The 21,581-nt window shown below is 44.6% G+C and overlaps 1 protein-coding gene across 1 annotated transcript in view; it reads left to right on the top strand.

Annotated features, from left to right (window-relative positions):
- Nucleotides 1–21,581, top strand: part of LOC126262460 (uncharacterized) — a 421,346-nt gene that overhangs the window by 383,950 nt on the left and 15,815 nt on the right. The window contains exon 6 of the mRNA XM_049959116.1: nt 5,238–5,561. Within this exon, the coding sequence (XP_049815073.1) occupies nt 5,238–5,561 (324 nt within the window). The remainder of the gene's footprint in view (nt 1–5,237; nt 5,562–21,581) is intronic.

Here is a 21,581-nt window from a genome sequence, read left to right as displayed (position 1 = left end):
ATAAATAGCTTAATTAATTAATTAATATCAAAGATCAAACAGAAAAGAACTAGAGTCCACATCTGGATGAAATGACGTGTCATTTTACCCTGACAGACGGTATGTCACTGTAGCCTGAAACGCCTTCTTTGATTTCTTCGAGAAACGTTCAACTACCGCGTGCTCTAGCAGAACATTCTACCTCTCAAAACATAGCTAAAGGTATGCTTTACGCAATAACTTATACTTTTCTCAAACATATAATTACCTGCAATACTAATGACTGAATATATGTGAATAAAAGTAAAAAAGTACCAAGACGAAAGCTGGCAGCTCAGCTCTTCGCTACATCATAGGAACAGGTTTGTCGATCGACCTTTCTATACAGCTTAGTGCAGGTGTTGCCACTCAACTGGTTTCGTCCATAACCTTGCTGTGTCACTTCACCCGGGTGTGTCATTATAGCCTGACTTCCTCTACATTCTCAGACATGTCTCCCGCAAGTTAAGGGCTATCTTTGATATTAGTAGACTTCTCTTGGCCAGGAATGCCTATTGTTGCGGTGCTAGTCTGCTTTTTGTTTCCTCTTTGCTTCGTTCATCTTGGGTTACTTTATTGCCTATGCAGCAAAATTTCTTAACTTCGTCTACTTCGTGATCCGCAATTCTGATGTTAAGTTTCTCGCTATTCTCAATTCTGCTACATCTCGTTATAAATGTGAAGGTGATAATTTTTTTCTCTCATACAGCAAGACTCGACGTCGTTACACATTACTTCGTAACGCGGCGCTACTATTCACTGCTTGTGTAACATATGGCCTTGCACTTCATGTTACAGTCTCCTGTATACTCTCTGATATGTTATCAACTGAAATTTGAATCATAACAAATACGATCAAGAACAACGAGTTCGTGATGAATCTTCTGCGTGCTGTTGCCTCAAAATGGCATACTTTCGCCACGCAGAAGTTACAATACGAAAATAACTAAATATGAAAATCCTTTAACAACGAACATGGGGTTTTCTGTCATTTTATTACAACAAATCGTCCCAATAAGGATGAGTTTCCGAGAGATCCTCAATCTACTGGAGCTTAGAAACAGCATATATTCATAGGACATAAATTGTAAAACACAACAAATATGTGCTTCAACTGAAAACGACGAAATCCAGTATGGCGTCTTCGAGGTACTGCTTGTGACGTAGAGCGTCTTCCTGTCTCTTATTGGTTCAAACTATCGTGGTACGTCGCCGAAAAATCGTGGAACGTATTTTGTTTCATGTGCGTCACTGCCTTCACAATGTGAAATAGCAGGAAGTGGCGTGATAAATTTCGCCTTTCTACGTTTTACTGTCAGTCCATATTCCGAACTCATTAGATTGTTCTTTTCATTCAACAGAAGGAACTTGCTCCCCTTCTTGCAGCGGTGTACCGTAGGTCTCTAGAAGATCGTAGCGTTCCAAAAGATTGGAAAAGAAGGGACATCGAACAAATGTGCAGATCTATAGACCTATATCTCCAACGTCGTTCAGCTGTAGAATTTTGGAACACGTATTATGTTTGAGTATAATGACTTTTCTGGAGACTAGAGATTTACTCTGTAGGAATCAGCATCGGTTTCGAAAAAGACGATCGTGTGAAACCCACATCGCGCTATTCGTCCACGAGACCCAGAGGGCCATCGACACGGGTTCCCAGGTAGATGCCGTGTTTCTTGACTTCCGCAAGGCTTTCGATACAGTTCCCCACAATCGTTTAATGAACAAAGTAAGAGCATATGGACTATCAGACCAATTGTGTGATTGGAGTGAAGAGTTCCTAGATAACAAAACACAGCATGTCATTCTCAATAGAGAGAAGACTTCCAAAGTAAGAGTGATTTCAGGTGTGCCGCAGGGAAGTGTCGTATGACCGTTGCTATTCACAATATACAGGGTGAGTCACCTAACGTTACCGCTGGGTATATTTCGTAAACCACATCAAATACTGACTAACCGATTCCACAGACCGAACGTGAGGAGAGGGGCTAGTGTAATTGTTTAATACAAAACATACAAAAATGCACGGAAGTATGTTTTTTAACACAAACCTACGTTTTTTAAAATGGAACCACGTTAGTTTTGTTAGCACATCTGAACATATAAACAAATACGTAATCAGTGCCGTTTGTTGCATTGTAAAATGTTAATTACATCCGGAGATATTGTAACCTAAAGTTTACCCTTGAAATCTCCGACGTTCAGTTGCGTGTTGTAACAAACACGGGCCACGGTCGGCGAGCAGCATCTGCAGGGACATGTTTACGATGACGACCGTGTTTACGAGTGTGGCTGTATTGCACTGTTGTGGTTTGGTCTAGCTGTCGCAGTGTCCGCATGTAGCGCTTGCTGCTATTGATATTCTGCATTCGTCTCCGCACGCAGACCAACTGTAGTACACCGTGTTACCAGATGTCTGTGATAGTATAGTGTTGTAAGAACTGTGACCATGGTGTATTCGAACTCAGAAAAGGCGGAGATGATACTCATCTGTGGCGAGTGTCGTCGAAATGCAGCTGAAGCCTGCAGGGTGTATGCAGAACGGTACCCGGACAGAAAGCATCCAACGTGCCGCACATTGCAAAACATCTACCGCCAACTGTATGCAACAGGTATGGTCGTAGCACGCAAACGGGTCCGTAACAGGCCTGTCACAGGAGAAGCGGGTGCAGTTGGTGTGTTAGCTGCTGTTGCCATGAACCCACACATGAATACACGGGACATTGCGAGAGCCGGCGGACTGAGTCAAAGTAGTGTCATGCGCATACTGCATCGTCACCGCTTTCACCCGTTTCATGTGTCGCTACATCAGCAATTACATGGTGATGACTTTAATCATCGAGTGCAATTCTGTCAATGGGCATTAACAGAGAATGCGTTGCAGTTCTACCTGTTTACCGATGAAGCGGGTTTCACAAACCACGGGGCAGTGAATCTACGGAACATGCATTACTGGTCCGTGGACAATCCTCGCTGGCTCAGACACGTAGAGCGACAGCGACCGTGGACTGTAAATGTATGGTGCGGAATCATTGGCGACCACCTCATTGGTCCTCACTTCATTGCAGGGGCCCAAACAGCTGCAACATACATCGCGTTTCTACAGAATGATCTGCCGACCTTGCTGGAAAATGTCTCGTTGGAAACACGTCGACGTATGTGGTATCAGCATGATGGTGCACCTGCACATTCCGCAATTAACACTAGGCTGACCCTTGACAGGATGTTCGACGGGCGTTTCATAGGACGTGGAGGACGCATAAATTGGCCAGCCCGTTCTCCTGATCTTACACCTCTGGACTTCTTTCTGTGGGGTACGTTAAAGGAGAACGCGTACCGTGATGTGCCTACAACCACAGAGGATATGAAACAACGTATTGTGGCAGCCTGCGGCGACATTACTCCAGATGTACTGCGGCGTGTACGACATTCATTACGCCAGAGATTGCAATTGTGTGCAGCAAATGATGGACACCACATTGAACATCTATTGGCCTGACATGTCGGGACACACTCTATTCCACTCCGTAATTGAAAACGGAAACCACGTGTGTACGTGGTAATGTACATGTGCGTCAGTGAAAAAGACCAATAAAAAGGTGTTAGCATGTGGACGTAATGTGCTGTTCCAGTCTCTTCTGTACCTAAGGTCCATCACCGTTCCCTTTGGATCCCTATGTAATTCGGTGCTCTCCGGTACACACGATCGAACAGCGGAGGAGTGGTACTCAAGCGTCAACTTTAGGTTACAATATCACCGGATGTAATTAACATTTTACAATGCAACAAACGGCACTGATTCCGTATTTGTTTATATGTTCAGATGTGCTAGCAAAACTAACGTGGTTCCACTTAAAAAACGTAGGTTTGTGTTAAAAAACATACTTCCGTGCATTTTTTTATGGTTTGTATTAACCAATTACACTAGCCCCTCTCCTCACGTTCGGTCTGTGGAATCGATTCGTCAGTATTTGATGTGGTTTACGAAATATATCCAGCGGTAATGTTAGGTGACTCACCCTGTATATAAATGACCTTGTGGATAACATCGGAAGTTCACTGAGGCTTTTTGCGGATGATGATGTAGTATATCGAAATGTTGTGACAATGGAATATTGTACTGAAATGCAGGAGGATCTGCAACGAATTGACGCATGGTGCAGGGAATGGCAATTGAATCTCAATGTAGACAAGTGTAATGTGCTGAGAATACATAAGAAAAAAATATTTTATCATTTAGCTACAATATAGCAGGTCAGCAACTGGAAGTAGTTAATTGCATAAATTATCTGGGAGTAGGCATTAGGAGTGATTTAAAATGGAATGACTACATAAAATTAATCATCGACAAAGCAGATGCCAGACTGAGATTCATTGGAAGAAACCTAAGGAAATGCAGTCCGAAAACAAAGGAAGTAGGTTACAGTACACTTGTTCGCCCAGTGCTCGAATACTGCTCACCGATGTGGGATCCGTACCAGATAGGGCTGATAGAAGAGATAGAGAAGATTCAACGGAGAGCAGCACGCTTCGTTACAGCATCATTTAGTAATTGCGAAAGCGTTACGGAGATGACAGATAAACTCCACTGGAAGACTCTGCAAGAGAGACGCTCAGTAGCTCGGTACGGGCTTCTGCTGAAGTTTCGAGAACATACCTTCACCGAGGAGTCAAACAGTATATTGCTCCCTCCTACGTATAACTCACGAAGGGACCATGAGGATAAAATCAGAGAGATTAGAGCCCGCACGTAGGCGTACCAACAATCTTTCTTTGCACGAACAATACGAGACTGGAATAGAAGGAAGAACCGATAGAGGTACTCAAGGTAACCTCCGCCACACACCGTCAGGTGGCTTGCGGGGTATGGTTGTAGATGTAGATGTAGACTCTGTATTTGTTCTTCACTTTCACTGAGGATAGCAATGTCATCAGCGAATCGTGTCAGCGACAATCCTTTCACCTTGAATTTTAATCCCACCCGCGAACATTCTTTAATTTTATTCATTGGTTTTTCGATGAACAGATTGAACAGCAGGGTCGAAAGAGTAAATCCCTGTCTTACACCCTTTCTTCTACTCCTTCCCCTACAACTGCAATGCAGTCCCTCAGTCCTCGAGCTCTGAGTGAACAGTTTTCTGTCATGCTTCGTCTGAGTACTACAGCCATTCACCAGCATAATGGAACAGCTATCTGGTATCCAGGACACTGTGTTGCAGACTGTGCATGCTGTACAAGATGATCAACGGAGAGCCGCTGAGTGGCGGCGTGGCGGAGCGTCGCGACGGCAGCGTCCCCGGCGACGGCGACGCCGAGGACGGCGCCAGGAGGCCGCCCCCGCCGCCGTCCCCGCACTACCGGCGCGCCGAGCCGCCGGCCGCCCCCGGCCAGGGCCCCAGCGCGCTGCCGCCCACGCCGTGTCCGGCGCGCGTCGAGTACGCCACCCCAGTCTTCGCCAGGAACTACCAGGGCGTCTGGAGATACGTCGTCCAGATCCCCTACGAGGGCTACTTCACTCAGACCGTCGAGGTCGTCCGCTGCCTGTGAGTGACACTTGTGCAACTTCTTCTTCTAGACTCCGGATCAATTTGGGTTTTGGAGAAATGAATAGAATACTCGCCATACGCTTATTTTAGAGAAAGACAAGCCTACATCTATAGCATTTATACCAGGGGCGTTCAATAAGGAATCTAACACTTTTGCTTTCTGGTAGCAGTTTGGTTTCATTCAAGAGTCCAATACACCCTATTATCCACACTCTTTTGACTACAAAATCCCATTTTTCAACGTAATCTCCGTTAAATGCGACGGCCTTACGCCACCGCACTGGGAGTGCCTGTACCCTTGTGTTGGTCTACATCTACATCTACGTGATTACACTGCTATTCACAGTAAAGTGCCTGGCAGGGGGTTCAATGAACCACCTTCAAGCTGTCTTTCTACCGTGCCACTCTCGAACGGCACGCGGGGAAAACGAGCACTTAAATTTTTCTGTGCGAGCCCTGATTTCTCTTATTTTATCATGATGATCATTTCTCCCTATGTAGGTGGGTGCCAACAGAATGTTTTCGCAATCGGAGGAGAAAACTGGTGATTGAAATTTCATGAGTAGATCCCGTCGCAACGAAAAACGCCTTTGTTAAAAATGACTGCCACTCCAATTCACGTATCATGTCTGTGACACTATCTCCCCTATTTCGCGATAATACAAAACGAGCTGCCCTTCTTTGTACTTTTTCGATGTCATCCGCCAGTCCCACCCGATGCGGATCCCACACCGCACGGCAATACTCCAGAATAGGGTGGACAAGCGTCGGGTAAGCAGTCTCTTTAGTAGACCTGTTGCACCTTCTTAAGTGTCGGAGCCAACTTTTTGCTGTATCAGTGACCTCGCCATTATGCACTTACTGCTTCCTGCGCGAGTGCATCCCTCATTGGGCCACACGGAAGTCGGAAGTTACCAAATCCAGAGTGTAGGGTGTACGAGGAAGAAGAGTCTAATCATGTTCTGTGAGCTCCTCTCATGTGTGCAGATTTGTGCGACGCCTTGCGTTGTCATGGAGAAGGAGAAGTTCGTTTGCATTTTTGTGGCGACAAACGTGCTCAAGCCGTTCCTGCAATTTCCAGAGGGTAGCACAAAACACTTCAGAGTTTCTAAGTAGTTTTTCAGGGCGTAGTTTGCTTCTGTCTTCAAATGTTTGCTAATTTCGCTCTCTCAGCACCTTCTTGGCACTCTTCCATGGTTTTAACAAACCCGTGGCCAATTTGTAAAGTGCACACCGAGTGATGCTATTTTGGTAGGGAAATAAATGAAGGTTTTCGAATTGGAGAGGATATAAAATGCAGATTTCCAACAATAAAAGAAGTTCTGAATGGGAAAATTGTATTTAATGATCATCATAATGCTGAAAAAATTTACTTCTAGTCTTATACGGAAGTGAAAGGTGAACGATGAACAGTACAGACGATAAGAAAACAGAAGTTTTTAAAAATGTGAAGACTTGAGTGGTGCCGCGTGGGATAGCCGCGCGGTCTCAGGCGCCTTGCCACGGTACGCGCGGCTCCCCTCGTCGGATGTTCGAGTCCTCCCTCGGGCATGGGTACGTGACTGTTGGCCTTAGCTCAAGTTAGTTTAAGTTAGATTAAGTAGTTTTTAAGGCTAGGGACCGATGACCTCAGCAGTTTGGTCCCATAGGAACTCACCACATGTTTCAAATTTGAATGGCGGCTCGAAAAACTGATAAAGATGTGCCTGAATCGAATCGCGGTAAAAACAAATTTACGGTATAATTTACTAAAAGATGGAATCAGTTGATCGGACACACTTTGAGACATCAAGTAATGTTCGATCTACTCATGGAAGGCAATGTGAGAGACAAAAATTATCGAGGAAAATTAATGCATCACTACAGTAATCAGCTTCAAGTGAATGTAGGATGTCGCAGTTATTCATAGATGAAGAGGCTTACACACAATATCCAACTGATACAGTGATATGTGAACGGAAGTGACGTATGGGTCATGTTTAAGAACTGTCTACGATTAGCGTGGTACATCGTATTTTGCCAGATTGGACACCAGATATCAAAATCAGTGTGATGCAAGATCTAAACAGTCTAACTAGAAGAAATTCGGAGAAAGTAAGCAACATCGTCCCGTGTGAAGATGGCTTCACATGAGACGCTGTTGCTGAGTTTCTCCAATACAATATGATTCCAGACACAGAGCTCGGTATACAGGCTGCAAATAGGGAGTGCGCCACTAGTCGCTGGTGATATCCATAATCACTATGCCAGTAAGGTTTTGGTCTTCGAGTTTCGAGATGAATCAAATTAATGCAGGCGTTGCAAAATTTTGAAGAGAGGAGGGAATATTATTACTTGGAAGAAGCTGCTAGTTGGAGAAATGATGCGAATACGGAGGACTGCATTGTGCCTGATGTGCTGTAAGTAGTGGTAAATTGGTGGGAGGGGGAAAGGGAGGTACAACGGGTAAAGCTATGTTGGCGAAGGTAAGGATGGATAGAACAGATCTTTTGTAGGCGTTGTGGATGGTGGAAGAATGCACGACGGTCAGTAGACGTAGTCACAAGTTACTTTGCGGTCGAGCTAGTCCTGGCTATTTCAGTGTATTAATTGGGCAGCTATATAAATCCGCTACAGCGCCTTTGGTCATCATAACAATTATGACTGATAACAGTTATCAAGCCTTCTACCGCGGTGCGACCTCACAACGGTGTATGGAACCAGTACGAAACACAAGTTGTTGATGGAAAAGCAGGGGCCGTTATAAATATTGTGATAAGCTGTATCATTAAGCACTGGTATCAGGGCTGCATCAACGTATCAGGGAGTATCAGATTGTCTAGTCTATTAAACGCGTTTCTTCGTCGCTACCTACGGCAGAAAGAGACAGAGGTGGTCACGGACAAAATTTAAAGTGATTCTTGGACCTATGTCTTCTACATCTGCGAGCATGTCGTGGTCTTCAGAGGTGTTTGACTGATGTATAGTCACCCAGATAACCGCCTGCCGTTCCATACACACCTGTCACAGATGAAAAATTTGGCGATAGTATTGTCCCAGTATTGTTTAGAAAAGCTACGCCGCTTTCCCTGCGAATGTCCAAATACTGGTGAGATCTCTTCCAGAGGATATGTTCTAATTATTAGCCAGTTATGTGCCTTGTACTGGGAGGAGGCATGAAGTTGCCAAAGAGAAGATCCAGATGTCATATCAACTCTCCTTAATTCTGGACGGTTGGATGAAAGTTGCGGACTACTGTGTCGCTAATTTATAATATTCACACAGGATTCAGAATTTTGCAAAATATTCGTCCTGAAGAGCAAAGGGGAACTGGCCAAAATTGTGCGGACACCATCATCGACATTACTGATGAGAGAGTCGGTCAGATATCATTCCTGTAATAACAGACAAGGTCCGAAATATGCTTGCAGCAGGGGCTACGCAGCGAGCACCATCTACTTACTGACATAGATGTTTGGACTCTAGAAGTCATTTATGATCTTAACTGAGTAGCCGAAAAGATAATTAAATCTATGAAGCTTGGTCACGGTCCCAACGTAATTTTGTAGGTGAACAGAAATGAGAAATACAATACGTCTTCTTCCACATTGATAGCGGTGTGCTATTTTGGTTATAACAGCTTATTAAAAAGAAAAGAAGCTATACTCCAAAAAAATTTAATATCCAAAGATGCAACTAGACGTGAGCAAACTTCGCTGTTTCTAAGCCCTACGTCTGACTACATAACGCCAGGAGAGACGGACAGTAACGTTTTATTGGAAATAAATGAGCTTTTTATTGCGATGTCATGTAACTTTGCGATAGCTGTAAGGGTAAAGTAGTCTTTCAGCTATAAAATCTGCTGCGAAAAGCGAGAAGTGCAAAATTAATCACTCTGCAGCGAAACTTCTGGATGCATGCATAAGGGAGCAGAATTTAGTTTAAATGAGGAAAAACAAACTATGTAATACATAGCAGCACTAAGTAATTCGTTTCAGCTTGATTCCAGGATCATTGTGGCTAATTTGGCAGCATTTAGAAGCGGTTTTGCTTTTTTTTATTTAATAATATTGTTCTGGGCTGCTTGTCATTACTCGTTTCCATCGAACTGATAGAGAAAAATGTGCACTGAGCAACCTTTCTTGCATTTGAGCAACCAGGATTTTAACTGCACCATCAGCATCACTGCGGGAGAGCGCGCTTTGTCAGATTACCACATATTTCTAAAAGACAGGCTTCGCGACACAAGAACTAGCGTCAGTTTGCTGGACCTCAAACGCGAATCTGAACAAGCAGCTGCACAAGCTCCACCAGGAAAGGTCTATCTTTTATCGGATGAGGACTCAGCGCAATGGCCGTCTGTGATTCACGTACTAAGTTCATAGTTTCGAGTATTTATTCGAAACATCAAGTGATGTACAGCGCAGACCCCTTACTCAGCTTCCTTTTATAACGAATCTCTCGTCCAGCGCTAATTCAAACAAGCGACTGAAAAGAAGCGTAGGTGACTCCTGTGTATACGATGGGCAAAAGAACAGACCCGCAAAATTACAGACCAATATCCTTAACATTGGTTGCTGCAGAATTCTTGAACATATCCTAAACTCGAATATAAGAGACAGAAAAGCTTCTGCCCACAAAACAACACGGATTTAGAAACCATTAAGAGCTACAAATCCAAAACATGAGTATTGGAAACAATCGCTCGTGTGAAACTCAGCTTGTCTTTTTCTCACATGATATCCTGCGAATCGTGGATGAAGGGCAGCAGGCAGATTCCATATACCTAGGTTTCCGGAAAGCGTTTGACATGGCGCCCCGCTGCAGACTGTTAATCAAGGTGCGAGCATACGGCATAGGTTCCCAGATATGTGCATCACTCTAGGACTTGTTACGTAGTAGAACCTAATACATTCTCCACCACGGCGGGTGTTCATCAAGAATAATAGGAGTATCAAGTGAGCAGCAGTCTGCAACTGCTTACTGTTGATATCGCCGTTGAGTGGCTCTAGAAGCATACGGCATGACTTCAAGGAACCCCTTGAGTGCGAGATCGCAACTTCACTCTCGTTGTAAAGTGTTGTGTTAACAGTTACGACAGGAAACATATCAGCTGCTAATGATTCGCTTCATCAAGATCGAAGGTGAGGTCCTTGGCGCTACAAACAGTACAGGACATTCAGCTACGTATCCACTCTTAAAGAACGCTAAAAGAATCATATCGGTATAACGTGGTGATGACAACTGGTGGCATGTGATGGCATGCAACCGAATGCGAAACAGTCTGTCGTAGAGCTTATTGCGAAATTGGCTATCCTTTAAGGCGTAGCTGCAGATAGTGCGAAAACAGTTTTATAGGCACGGAAAAAGTAAACATCCAAAGGATGAATTTGTCCAGTATTTCCATGTGGTGTTAATTGCAGTATCATTTACTTTTCAGGACGGATAGTTTGCTTTAAAGGAGTATGATCTGATTTTCATACGCAGACCAGGAATCAAGTAAAAGCAAGTTATTTTGACCATCTACTGGCCAAAAGCAGTGCTCATACCATAACTGTAGTTCTCTTACGCGCGTTTTGCCACCCCTTTTGTGACGTAAATATTCCCTACTGCCCTTGCAAGTAAACGCACACGAGAAAGAATTGTTGAGGTCAGTGCACCTCCAATTCCTCGCAGCATAATAAATAACTTCCCAGTCATTTTATCATCAACGTTACCGGTAGGCGTAATTGTACACGAATACGTTGAGGCATTGATGTTAGTTGACCTTGGTGCAACTCTCTTGGTACTTCTAATTTCCAAGAATCCTTCCATCTGCATTTCCTCTTCAAATTCCGATTGGTCGGAGACGAAAGTAAGTTCCTTACTGAACGATGGAATAAGTTTGTTTACCTCATCTATAAATTTTCGTCCCGATTCCGCAGTTTGTTGTGCATCATAAGTTAATGCTTTGTTTGAAATTTCGTTACCTTACGTCGTCCAGTTCTGTAGGACTGTTTGAACGTACGCAACCATCCACTGCTTCCCTTGAGAATACTGTAATCTATGTTGCAACTAGTTTGATGATCATAACGTAATACGTCACTACGATGCACATCCTGTAAATTGCATCGAGCATCCTTGAAATGCGCAAACACCATTTTTGTAACAAGCGCGCCTTGTACGCTATTGAACATCCGTAGTTTTTCAAATGCACAAGACGGTCGTATTGCTGTGAACTTACTTGACATCTAACTTCCTGGCAGATTAAAACTGTGTGCCCGACCGAGACTCGAACTCGGGACCTTTGCCTTTCGCGGGCAAGTGCTCTACCAACAGAGCTACCGAAGCACGACTCACGCCCGGTCTCACAGCTTTACTTCCGCCAGTATCTCGTCTCCTACCTTCCAAACTTTACAGAAGCTCTCCTGCTTGGTAGAGCACTTGCCCGTGAAAGGCAAAGGTCCCGAGTTCGAGTCTCGGTCGGGCACACAGTTTTAATCTGCCAGGAAGTTTCATATCAGCGCACACTCCGCTGCAGAGTGAAAATCTCATTCTGGTTACTTGACATCTGTTCATAACTGTTTTTTATTACACTGCGGATGACCTTCCATGTACCTAGTTACGTTTAGTACCCGCTCCTTGGATAACAATTATCCTTCATTACGTTTCAGTAGAGAGGGTATTTGTGGCTCCCTGTCCGACAAGGATAATTAACTACACGGGTCGACATTCGTTTCAATATCACTTTCACTTATTACGCACGTACCGTCTCCATTGTACTCCTTGTACATTGTCCGCACAGTCGAACGTGTACGATATCACACATTCCGCTGACTCATCTTGCAGAAACGTTAATATTGCATCTGCCACTTCTTTTTCACTCTGCGAAATTCCTTAGGGTACTTTCCGACAAAACATCAAAAAAAAAAGAATGGCTCTGAGCACTATGGGACTCAACTGCTGTGGTCATAAGTCCCCTAGAACTTAGAACTACTTAAACCTAACTAACCTAAGGACAGCACACAACACCCAGCCATCACGAGGCAGAGAAAATCCCTGACCTCGCCGGGAATCGAACCCGGGAACCCGGGCGTGGGAAGCGAGAACGCTACCACACGACCACGAGATGCGGGCGACAAAACATCAGCTTAAGTAACTGTTTTGCAGATATAGTACAAGGTTTGCTTTGTTTATCGTTGCCATTGCTCTGCTTTATATCAGAACCACTAGCACTGTGGCACTGTTGTGACTTACTCGTCGACTGGCAGTTCAACTACGCTCCGTAGCCTCATGCTGTGCTCGCCATTGGATACCTTCAATCCCGCCCCCTATTGCCATTGGCAGCCAATATTCTGATCGCGTGGTAGACAATACGAGGGGCGTTTTGTGACCTCGCTGGGTTCCATATTTGACAGAATTACTGTTTGGCGTGATGGATGACAGCACTCGGAAAATATAAGCTAACGCAGATGAGTAGGAAAAACAAATTTTTAAAGTTCGAATACAGCATTAGTAGTGTGCTGCATAGCAAAGCACAGCACTGTATTGTAGTAAAACTTGGAATGTGAGAAAATTGGACTAGAAGAGAAGCATTTGGCTGTGGTGCTGCAGAAGAATTGTGAAAATTAAAAAAAATGGTTCAAATGGCTCTGAGCACTATGGGACTCAACTGCTGTGGTCATTAGTCCCCTAGAACTTAGAACTACTTAAACCTAACTAACCTAAGGACATCACAAACATCCATGCCCGAGGCAGGATTCGAACCTGCGACCGTAGCAGTCGCACGGTTCCGGACTGCGCGCCTAGAACCGCGAAACCACCGATGCCGGCTGTGAAAATTAGATCGACTAATAAGGTAAGGAGTGACAAAGTTCTCCAGAGAATTGGCGAGGAAAGGAATATGTGGAAACCACTGACAAGAAGAGAGACAGAATGGTGGGACGTCTATTACATCACAGAATAACTTACATGGTACTAGAGGGAGCTGTAGAGGGTAAAAACTGTAGAGAAACAGAGATCGCAATACACGCAGCAAATAACTGAAAATATAGGCTGCAAGTGTTACTCTAAGACGAAGAGGTTGGCACAGGAGAGGAATTAGTGGCGGGCCGTATCAACCCAGTCAGAAGATTGATGATCCCAAAAAAAAAAGAAATATGTGCTGCTTCACGTAGTCACTTCGATTAAATATCTGGGCATAACGCTGCAAAGCGATATGGAATGGAACGAACAAGTAAGGACTGTAGTAGGGAAGGGGAACGGTCGACTTCGGTTTATTGGGAGAGTTCTAGGAAAGTGTAGCTCATCTGCAGAGGAGATAGCATATAGAATATTAGATCGCATATAGAACATCAGTGCGATACAATCTTGAGCACTGCTCGAATGTTTGGGAACACCACTAGGTCGGATTAAAGGAAGACATCGAAACAGTTCAAAGGAGTACTATAGATTTGTAGCGGTAGGTTCGATCAACTCGCGAGCGTTAGGCAGATGTTTCGTGAAGTCAGATGGGAACCATTGGAGGGCTGACGACGATCTTTTCTCGAAAACTATAGAGAAAATTTAGAGAACCGGCATTTGAATTTGACTGTAGGACGATTCTGCTGCAGCCAGTGTGCATTAAAGACAGCGAAGACAAGAGAAATTAGGGCTCGTACGGTAGCTTGTAGACAATCGTTTCTCCCTCACCGCATTTCCGAATGGCACAGGAAAGGAAATGATCAGTAGTGGCACAGGGTACCCCTACGTCATCATACGTTAGCTTGAGGAGTATGTAAATGCACTACTGGCCGTTAAAATTACTACACCACGAAAATGACGTGCTACAGACGCGAAATTTAACCAGCAGGAAGAAGATGCTCTGATATGCAAGTGATTAGCGTTTCAGAGCATTCACACAACGTTGGCGCCGGTGGCGACAACTGCAATGTGCTGACATGAGGAAAGTTTCCAACCGATTTCTCATACACAAACAGCAGTTGACCGGCGTTGACTGGTGGAACGTTGCTGTGATGCCTCGTGTACGGAGCAGAAATGCGTACCATCACGTTTCCCACTTTGATAAAGGTCGGATTGTAGCCTATCGCGATTGCGGTTTATCGTATCGCGACATTGCTGCTACCGTTGATCGAGATCCAATGACTGTTAGAAGAATATGGAATCGGTGGGGTCAGGAGGGTAATACGGTACGCTGTGCTGGATCCCAAAGGCCACGTATCACTAGCAGTCGAGATGACAGGCATCTAATCCGCATAGCTGTAACGGATCGTGCAGCCAGGTGCATCCGTGTTTGGCGACATCGCGGTGAACGCACATTGGAAGCGTGTATTCGTCATCGCCATACTGGCGTATCACCCGCCATGATGGTATGGGGTGCCACTGGTTACATGTCTCGGTCACCTCTTGTTCGCATTGACGCCACTTTCAACAGTGGATGTTACATTTCAGATGTGTTACGACCCGTGGCTCTACCCTTCATTCGATCCCTGCGAAACCCTACATTTCAGCAGGATAATGCACGACCGCATGTTTCAGGTGCTGTGCGGGCCTTTCTGGATATAGAAAATGTTCGACTGCTGTCCTGGCCAGCACATTTTACAGATCTCTTACCAATTGAAAATGTCTGGTCAACGGTGGCCGAGCAACTGGCTCGTCACAATACGCCAGTCACTACCCTTGAAGAACTGTGGTATCGTGTTGAATCTGCATGGGCAGCTGCACCTGTACACGCCATCCAAGCTCTGTTCGACTCAATGCCCAGGCGTATCAAGGCCATTATTACGGCCAGACGTGGTTGTTCTGGGAACTGATTTCTCAGGATCTATGCACCCAAATTGCGTGAAAATGTAATCACATGTCAGTTCTAGTATAATATATTTGTCCAATGAATACCCGTTTATCATCTGCATTTCTTCTTGGTGTAGCAATTTTAATGGCCACTAGTGTAGGTGTAGATCTCTCTGTTCAGTCTCTCAGAAAGTACTATCATATTTTTTTGCAATAGTTATTTTTTTCCAGATCGAATCTAACATTGTTGCCTGGAATAAAGGAAACATAATTTAAATAATTATTTCGGATTTGAAACAATTACTTTAGTTAATAAATGTCAATTGTATGCGTTAAATTTGTAGAATAAAACCTAGAAATAAAGTTCCTGATTCGTTATACATTGTGTTTTTAAAAATGTGATCAAAACTATTGAAGTCCTTTAAACACGTCCTGAAATAAACATTTGTGGGCCACTCTTAGTCTCTGCCTGTTAACGCTACAGGACATGCTGAGTGTGGCTACCTCTCATTCTTATGCATCCTTCAGCGCTCCTTCTCTAAATGAATCACGAGCTCGTCGGAACATATCTGGCTGCCCCCAAATTTGGCCATGTAGATGTGACACACAGTCCTGTGCCTGATGGGTGTGGAATGCACCAATGCCTTTAAATGCCCGCATAGGTAAAGAGATATAGAGGATGAAGATCAGGTGAACAGCTAGGAAGGCCTGGGAAAGTGCGTCTCGTGAGATATTCCCCTCCAGCGGGCGCTCTCCCTCCACCTCTACTCCTACTCGTCCAGTGTGGTCATGGCCAGACGGCAGCGTACGATGTGCTGGTTTACCTGTAGTCGAGACGGGCAGCGTTTTCTTTCCTGAAAGCCCATTCTCTCGCACCTTGACAGGCATTTACTCCTATTTATTCTCCTTAATACTGCTCTAACGCTCAGATTGTCGTTTTTGTTCCTACTGTGGCTATTATTCTGATTTCGATCTGCTTATTATTGTGGCTGTTACGGCTTTCGAGAAAATCGAAAAGAGAGAACACTGGAAAACCATGTTTTCAATGATGTATGGGAGATTAAGATGTGTTTAGTACTCAATTCCGATGAAAAATCCGAACGTTTAATATTTCAAAAGTGCTTAAGTCAAAACAAAGTAATCTTGCTCGACGTTTCTCTTTACATCATGAAGGCACACACGGGCGTTAATCTTATGACGAATGATGCGCCTTAGTGGATAAGAAAAAGAAAATAAGTTACCTGAACCACCAAGTCTTAGAGAAAAGTGTTTAACTGCTCATATGCAGTATGCTTAATATTCGGCAACGATCATAAATGCTTTCCTGAAGGAATGTGAAACAGATTTGGCGAAAGCATTTGGTTATGACGATTTCACTAATATTTAAGAGTAATTTCTGCGTAATGTAGCGCTGCAAAAGGCCTACTTTTTGATATGAGTCATAGCAGGAAACTGAACAATTTAATTGCAGACTGTCGGTCGAGGGTACTGATCAACAGATCTCAGTCAGCAATTTCTTTATTTGTGTAGTAACTGACTACTTTTCTTTGGACGAAGAATTACACTTCTGACCATTAAAATTGATACACCAAGAAGAAATGCAGATGATAAACGGGTATTCATTGGACAAGTATATTATACTAGAACCGACATGTGATTACATTTTCACGCAGTTTCGGTGCATAGATCTTGAGAAATCAGTACCCAGAACAACCACCTCTGGCCGTAATAACGGCCTTGATACGCCTGGGCATTGAGTCGAACGGAGCTTGGATGGCGTGTACAGGTACAGCTGCCCATGCAGATTCAACACGATACCACAGTTCATCAAGAGTAGTGACTGGCGTATTGTGACGAGCCAGTTGCTCGGCCACCATTGACCAGACGTTTTCAATTGGTAAGAGATCTGGAGAATGTGCTGGCCAGGGCAGCAGTCGAATATTTTCTGTATCCAGAAAGGCCCGTACAGGACCTCCAACATGCGGTTGTGCATTATCCTGCTAAAATGTACGGTTTCGCATGGATCGAATGAAGGGTAGAGTCACGGGTCGTAACACATCTGAAATGAAACGCCCACTGTTCAAAGTGTCGTCAATGCGAACAAGAGGTGACCGAGACGTGTAATCAATGCCACCCCATACCATCACGCTGGGTGATACGCCAGTATGGCGATGATGAATACACGCTTCCAATGTGCTTTCACCGCGATGTCGCCAAACACTGATGCTACCATCATGATACTGTAAACAGAACCTGGATTCATCCGAAAAATTACGTTTTGCCATTCGTGCACCCAGGTTAGTCGTTGAGTACACCATCGCAGGGGCTCCTGTCTGTGATGCAGCGTCAAGGGTCACCGCAGCCATGGTCTCCGAGCTGATAGTCCATGCTGCTGCAAACGTCGTCGAACTGTTCGTGCAGATGGTTGTTGTCATGCAAACGTCCGCATCTGTTGACTCAGGGATCGAGACCTGGCTGCACGATCCGTTACAGCTATGCGGACTAGATGCCTGTCATCTCGACTGCTAGTGATACGAGACCGTTGGGATCCAGCACGGCGATCCGTATTACCGTCCTGAACCCACCGATTCCATATTCTTCTAACAGTCATGGGATCTCGACAAACGCGAACAGCAATGTCGCGATACGATAAACCGCAATCGCGATAGGCTACAATCCGACCTTTATCAAAGTCGTAAACGTGATGGTACGCATTTCTGCTCCGTACACGAGGCATCACAACAACGTTTCACCAGGCAACGGCGGTCAACTGCTGCTTGTGTATGAGAAGTCGGTTGGAAACTTTCCTCATGTCAGCACGTTGTAGGTGTCGCCACCGGCGCCAGCCTTGCGTGAATGCTCTGAAAAGCTAATCATTTGCATATCACAGCTTCTTCTTCCTGTCGGTTAAATTTCGCGTCTGTAACACGTCATGTTCGTGGTGTAGCAGTTTTAATGGCGAGTAGTGTACTTGGTTTAGTTCCGTTACGCGCAAGATTCTGCAAGAACGGGACCAATGACGACTGAAGACAATCGTTCAAAGTGACAGAAGTGCAGCCGTTCCGCAAATTGCTGCAGAATTCAATGCTGGGCCATCAACAAGTGTCAGCGTGTGAACCATTCAACGAATCATCGATACGGGCTTTCGGTGCCGAAGACCCACCCCTGTACCCTTCATGACTGCACGACACAAAGCCTTACGCCTCGCCTGGGCCCGTCAACACCCACATTGGGCGGTTGATGTGCCCTGGTCGAAAGAGTCTTGTTTCAGATTATATCGAGCGGATGGACGTGTACGAGTATGGAGGAAACCTCATGAATCCATCGACCCTACACGTCAGCAGGGGAACGTTCAAGTTAGTGGAGGCTCTGTAATGCTGTGAGGCATATGCAGATAGAGTGATATGGGATCCCTGATACTTCTAGATACGGCTCTGACAGGTGATACGCACGTAAGTGTCCTGTCTGATCACCTGCATCCATTTATGTCCATTTTGAATTCCTATGGACTTGGGTAATTCCAGCAGGACAATGAGACACCCCACAAGTCCACAATTGCTACAAGTGGCTCTAGGAACGTTCTTCTGAGTTTAAACTCTTCCGCTGGCCACCAAAATCCCAAGACATGAACATTATTGAGCGTATTTGGGATGCCTAGCAACATGCTGTTCAGAAGAGATCTCCACCGTCTCGTACTCTTACGGATTTATGGACAGCCCTGCAGGATTCATGGTGTCAGTTCCCTCCAGCACTACTTCACACATAAGTTGATTCCATGCCACATCTTGTTGCTGCGCTTTTGCTTGCTCGCTGGGGCCCTACACGATATTAGGCAACGAAACTCTGTCTCGGAATCTGGCAAAAAAAAAACCAAAGAGATTCTGGTCATACATAAAGCACATCAGTGGCAAGACGCAATCAATACCTTCTCTGCGCTATAACAACGGTGAAGTCACCGATGACAGTGCCACTAAAGCAGAGTTATTAAACACGGTTTTCCTAAACTACTTCACCAAAGAAGACGAAATATATGTTCCTGAATTCCAATCAAGAACAACTGTCAAGATGAGAAACATAGAAGTAGATATCCTCGGTGTAGCTAAGCAGTTTAAATCACTTAATAAAGGCAAAGCCTCCGGTCCAGATTGTATACCAGCCAGGTTTCTTTCAGAGTATGCTGATACAATAGCTCCATACTTAACAATTATATACAACCGCTCGCTCACAGAAAGATCCGTACCTAAAGACTGGAAAATTGCTCAAGTCTCACCAATACCAAGAAATAGAAGTAGGATCAATCCGCTGAATTACAGGCCCATCGACTAACGTCGATTTGCAGTAGAGTTTTGGAACATACACTGTGTTCGAACATTATGAAGTGCCTCGAAGAAAACGATTTATTCTCTCATAGTCAGCACGGATTAAGAAAATATCGTCCTTGTGAAAGAAAACTAGCTCTTATGAAGTAATGAGTGATATCGACAGGGAACGTCAAACAGATTCCATATTTTTAGATTTCCAGAAGGCTTTCGACACCGTTCCTCATAAGCGTCTTCTAATTGAACTGCGTGCCTATGGAATATCGCCTCAGCTGTGCGACTGGATTCGTGATTTCCTGTCAGAAAGGTCACAGTTCATAGTTATAGACAGAAAGTCATCGAGTAAAACATAAGTAATATCCGGCGTTCCCCAAGGAAGTGTTATAGGCCTTCTATTGTTCCTGATCTATATTAACGATCTAGGAGACAACCTGAGTAGCCGTCTTAGATTGTTTGCAGATGATGTTGTCATTTACCATCTTGTAAAGTAATCAGATGACCAATACGAATTGCAAAATGATTTAGATAAACTATCTGTATGGTGCGAAAAGTGGCAATTGGCCCTGAATAAAGAAAAGTGTGAAGTTATTCACATGAATACTAAAAGATATCCGCTAAATTTCAATTACGCGTTAAGTCACACAAATCTGAAGACTGTAAATTGAGCTAACTACTTAGGGATTACAATTACACATAACCTAAATTGGAATGATTACATAGAAAATGATGTGGGTAGAGCAAACCAAAGACTACGATTCATTGGCAGAACACTTAGAAGGTGCAACAGGTCTACTAAAGAGACTGCTTACACTACGCTTGTGCACCCTATTCTGGAGTATTGCTGTGCGGTGTGGGATCCGCATCAGGTGGGGCTGACGGACGACTTCGAAAAAGTTCAAAGAAGGGCAGCACGTTTTGTATTATCGCGAAATAGAGGAGATAGTGCCACAGATATAATACGCGGAGTGGCAATTATTAAAACAAAGGCGTTTTTCGTTGCGACCAGATCTTCTCATGAAATTTCATCGACGCCGCTCAGCCTTTAAAAAGACTAAGGCTGTGTGGCCGAGCTATTATACAGCTTTTAACACAGGGAGATAACGCGCTATACACAGGCCTGCAAACTCAGCCACAGCGTGTTATCGACTCTGTACAGGCGACAACCAGCGTGCGCTTGGATCTTGAGCTATAAATAGCTGCTGATGCAACTTCGCGCGTTCATTATATGAATAGCATCATTCAACAATGGGTCGCCGTTTTGGATATCGCCGTCGCAGACGAATGCTGGTCTACAAGCAATTGGTGAACATTTCTGGCACCTATGGTACTGTTCCAGCACCTGGTACGAGTAAGAAGAGATTGGCACCCACCTACATAGGGAGAAATGATCATCACGATAAAATAAGAGAAATCAGGGACCGCACAGAGAAATTTAGGTGCTTGTTATTCCCGCGCGCCGTTCGAGAGTGGAACGGTTGAGAGACAGCTTTAAGGTAGTTCATTGAACCCTCTGCAGGCACTTTATTGTGAATGGCGGAGTAGTCACGTAGATGTAGATGTAGATGTGTACTAGTTTCTTTGGCACTTCAGTATATGAAGGGTGCTTGTCGGTTAACTCAACTGGCTACCCTAGGCGTTTCCAACTCGAGTGCCTGACGCAGTGCAGCTACGCACCCACGGGGCAGGTGAGCAGGGGTGGACGAAAAGGCTACCACGTGGTCAGTCAGTTAGCCGAGCTGGAACCTGTGATACAGTTCTGCACCGGCCGAGTGCACGCGACCAGGTTGCCCTCGTCGTTGAGGGACGACCATTAATTACGTACCTTTTTTTAAAAAAATTGGGCCTCTCTCCCCCCTTGGAGAGCATTGGTGAGATGTGGTGGAGCTCCTGCCCCCCTCCCCCCATAACTTGAGCTTCACAATGTCAGTTTTAAATAATTATATTTATTTGG

Source organism: Schistocerca nitens, chromosome 6 (genome assembly GCF_023898315.1).
Source record: "Schistocerca nitens isolate TAMUIC-IGC-003100 chromosome 6, iqSchNite1.1, whole genome shotgun sequence".
Classification (NCBI taxonomy): Eukaryota; Metazoa; Arthropoda; class Insecta; order Orthoptera; family Acrididae; genus Schistocerca; species Schistocerca nitens.
The sequence above is the reverse complement of the archived record's forward strand: the minus strand, read 5'-3'. Positions and strand labels throughout refer to the sequence as shown.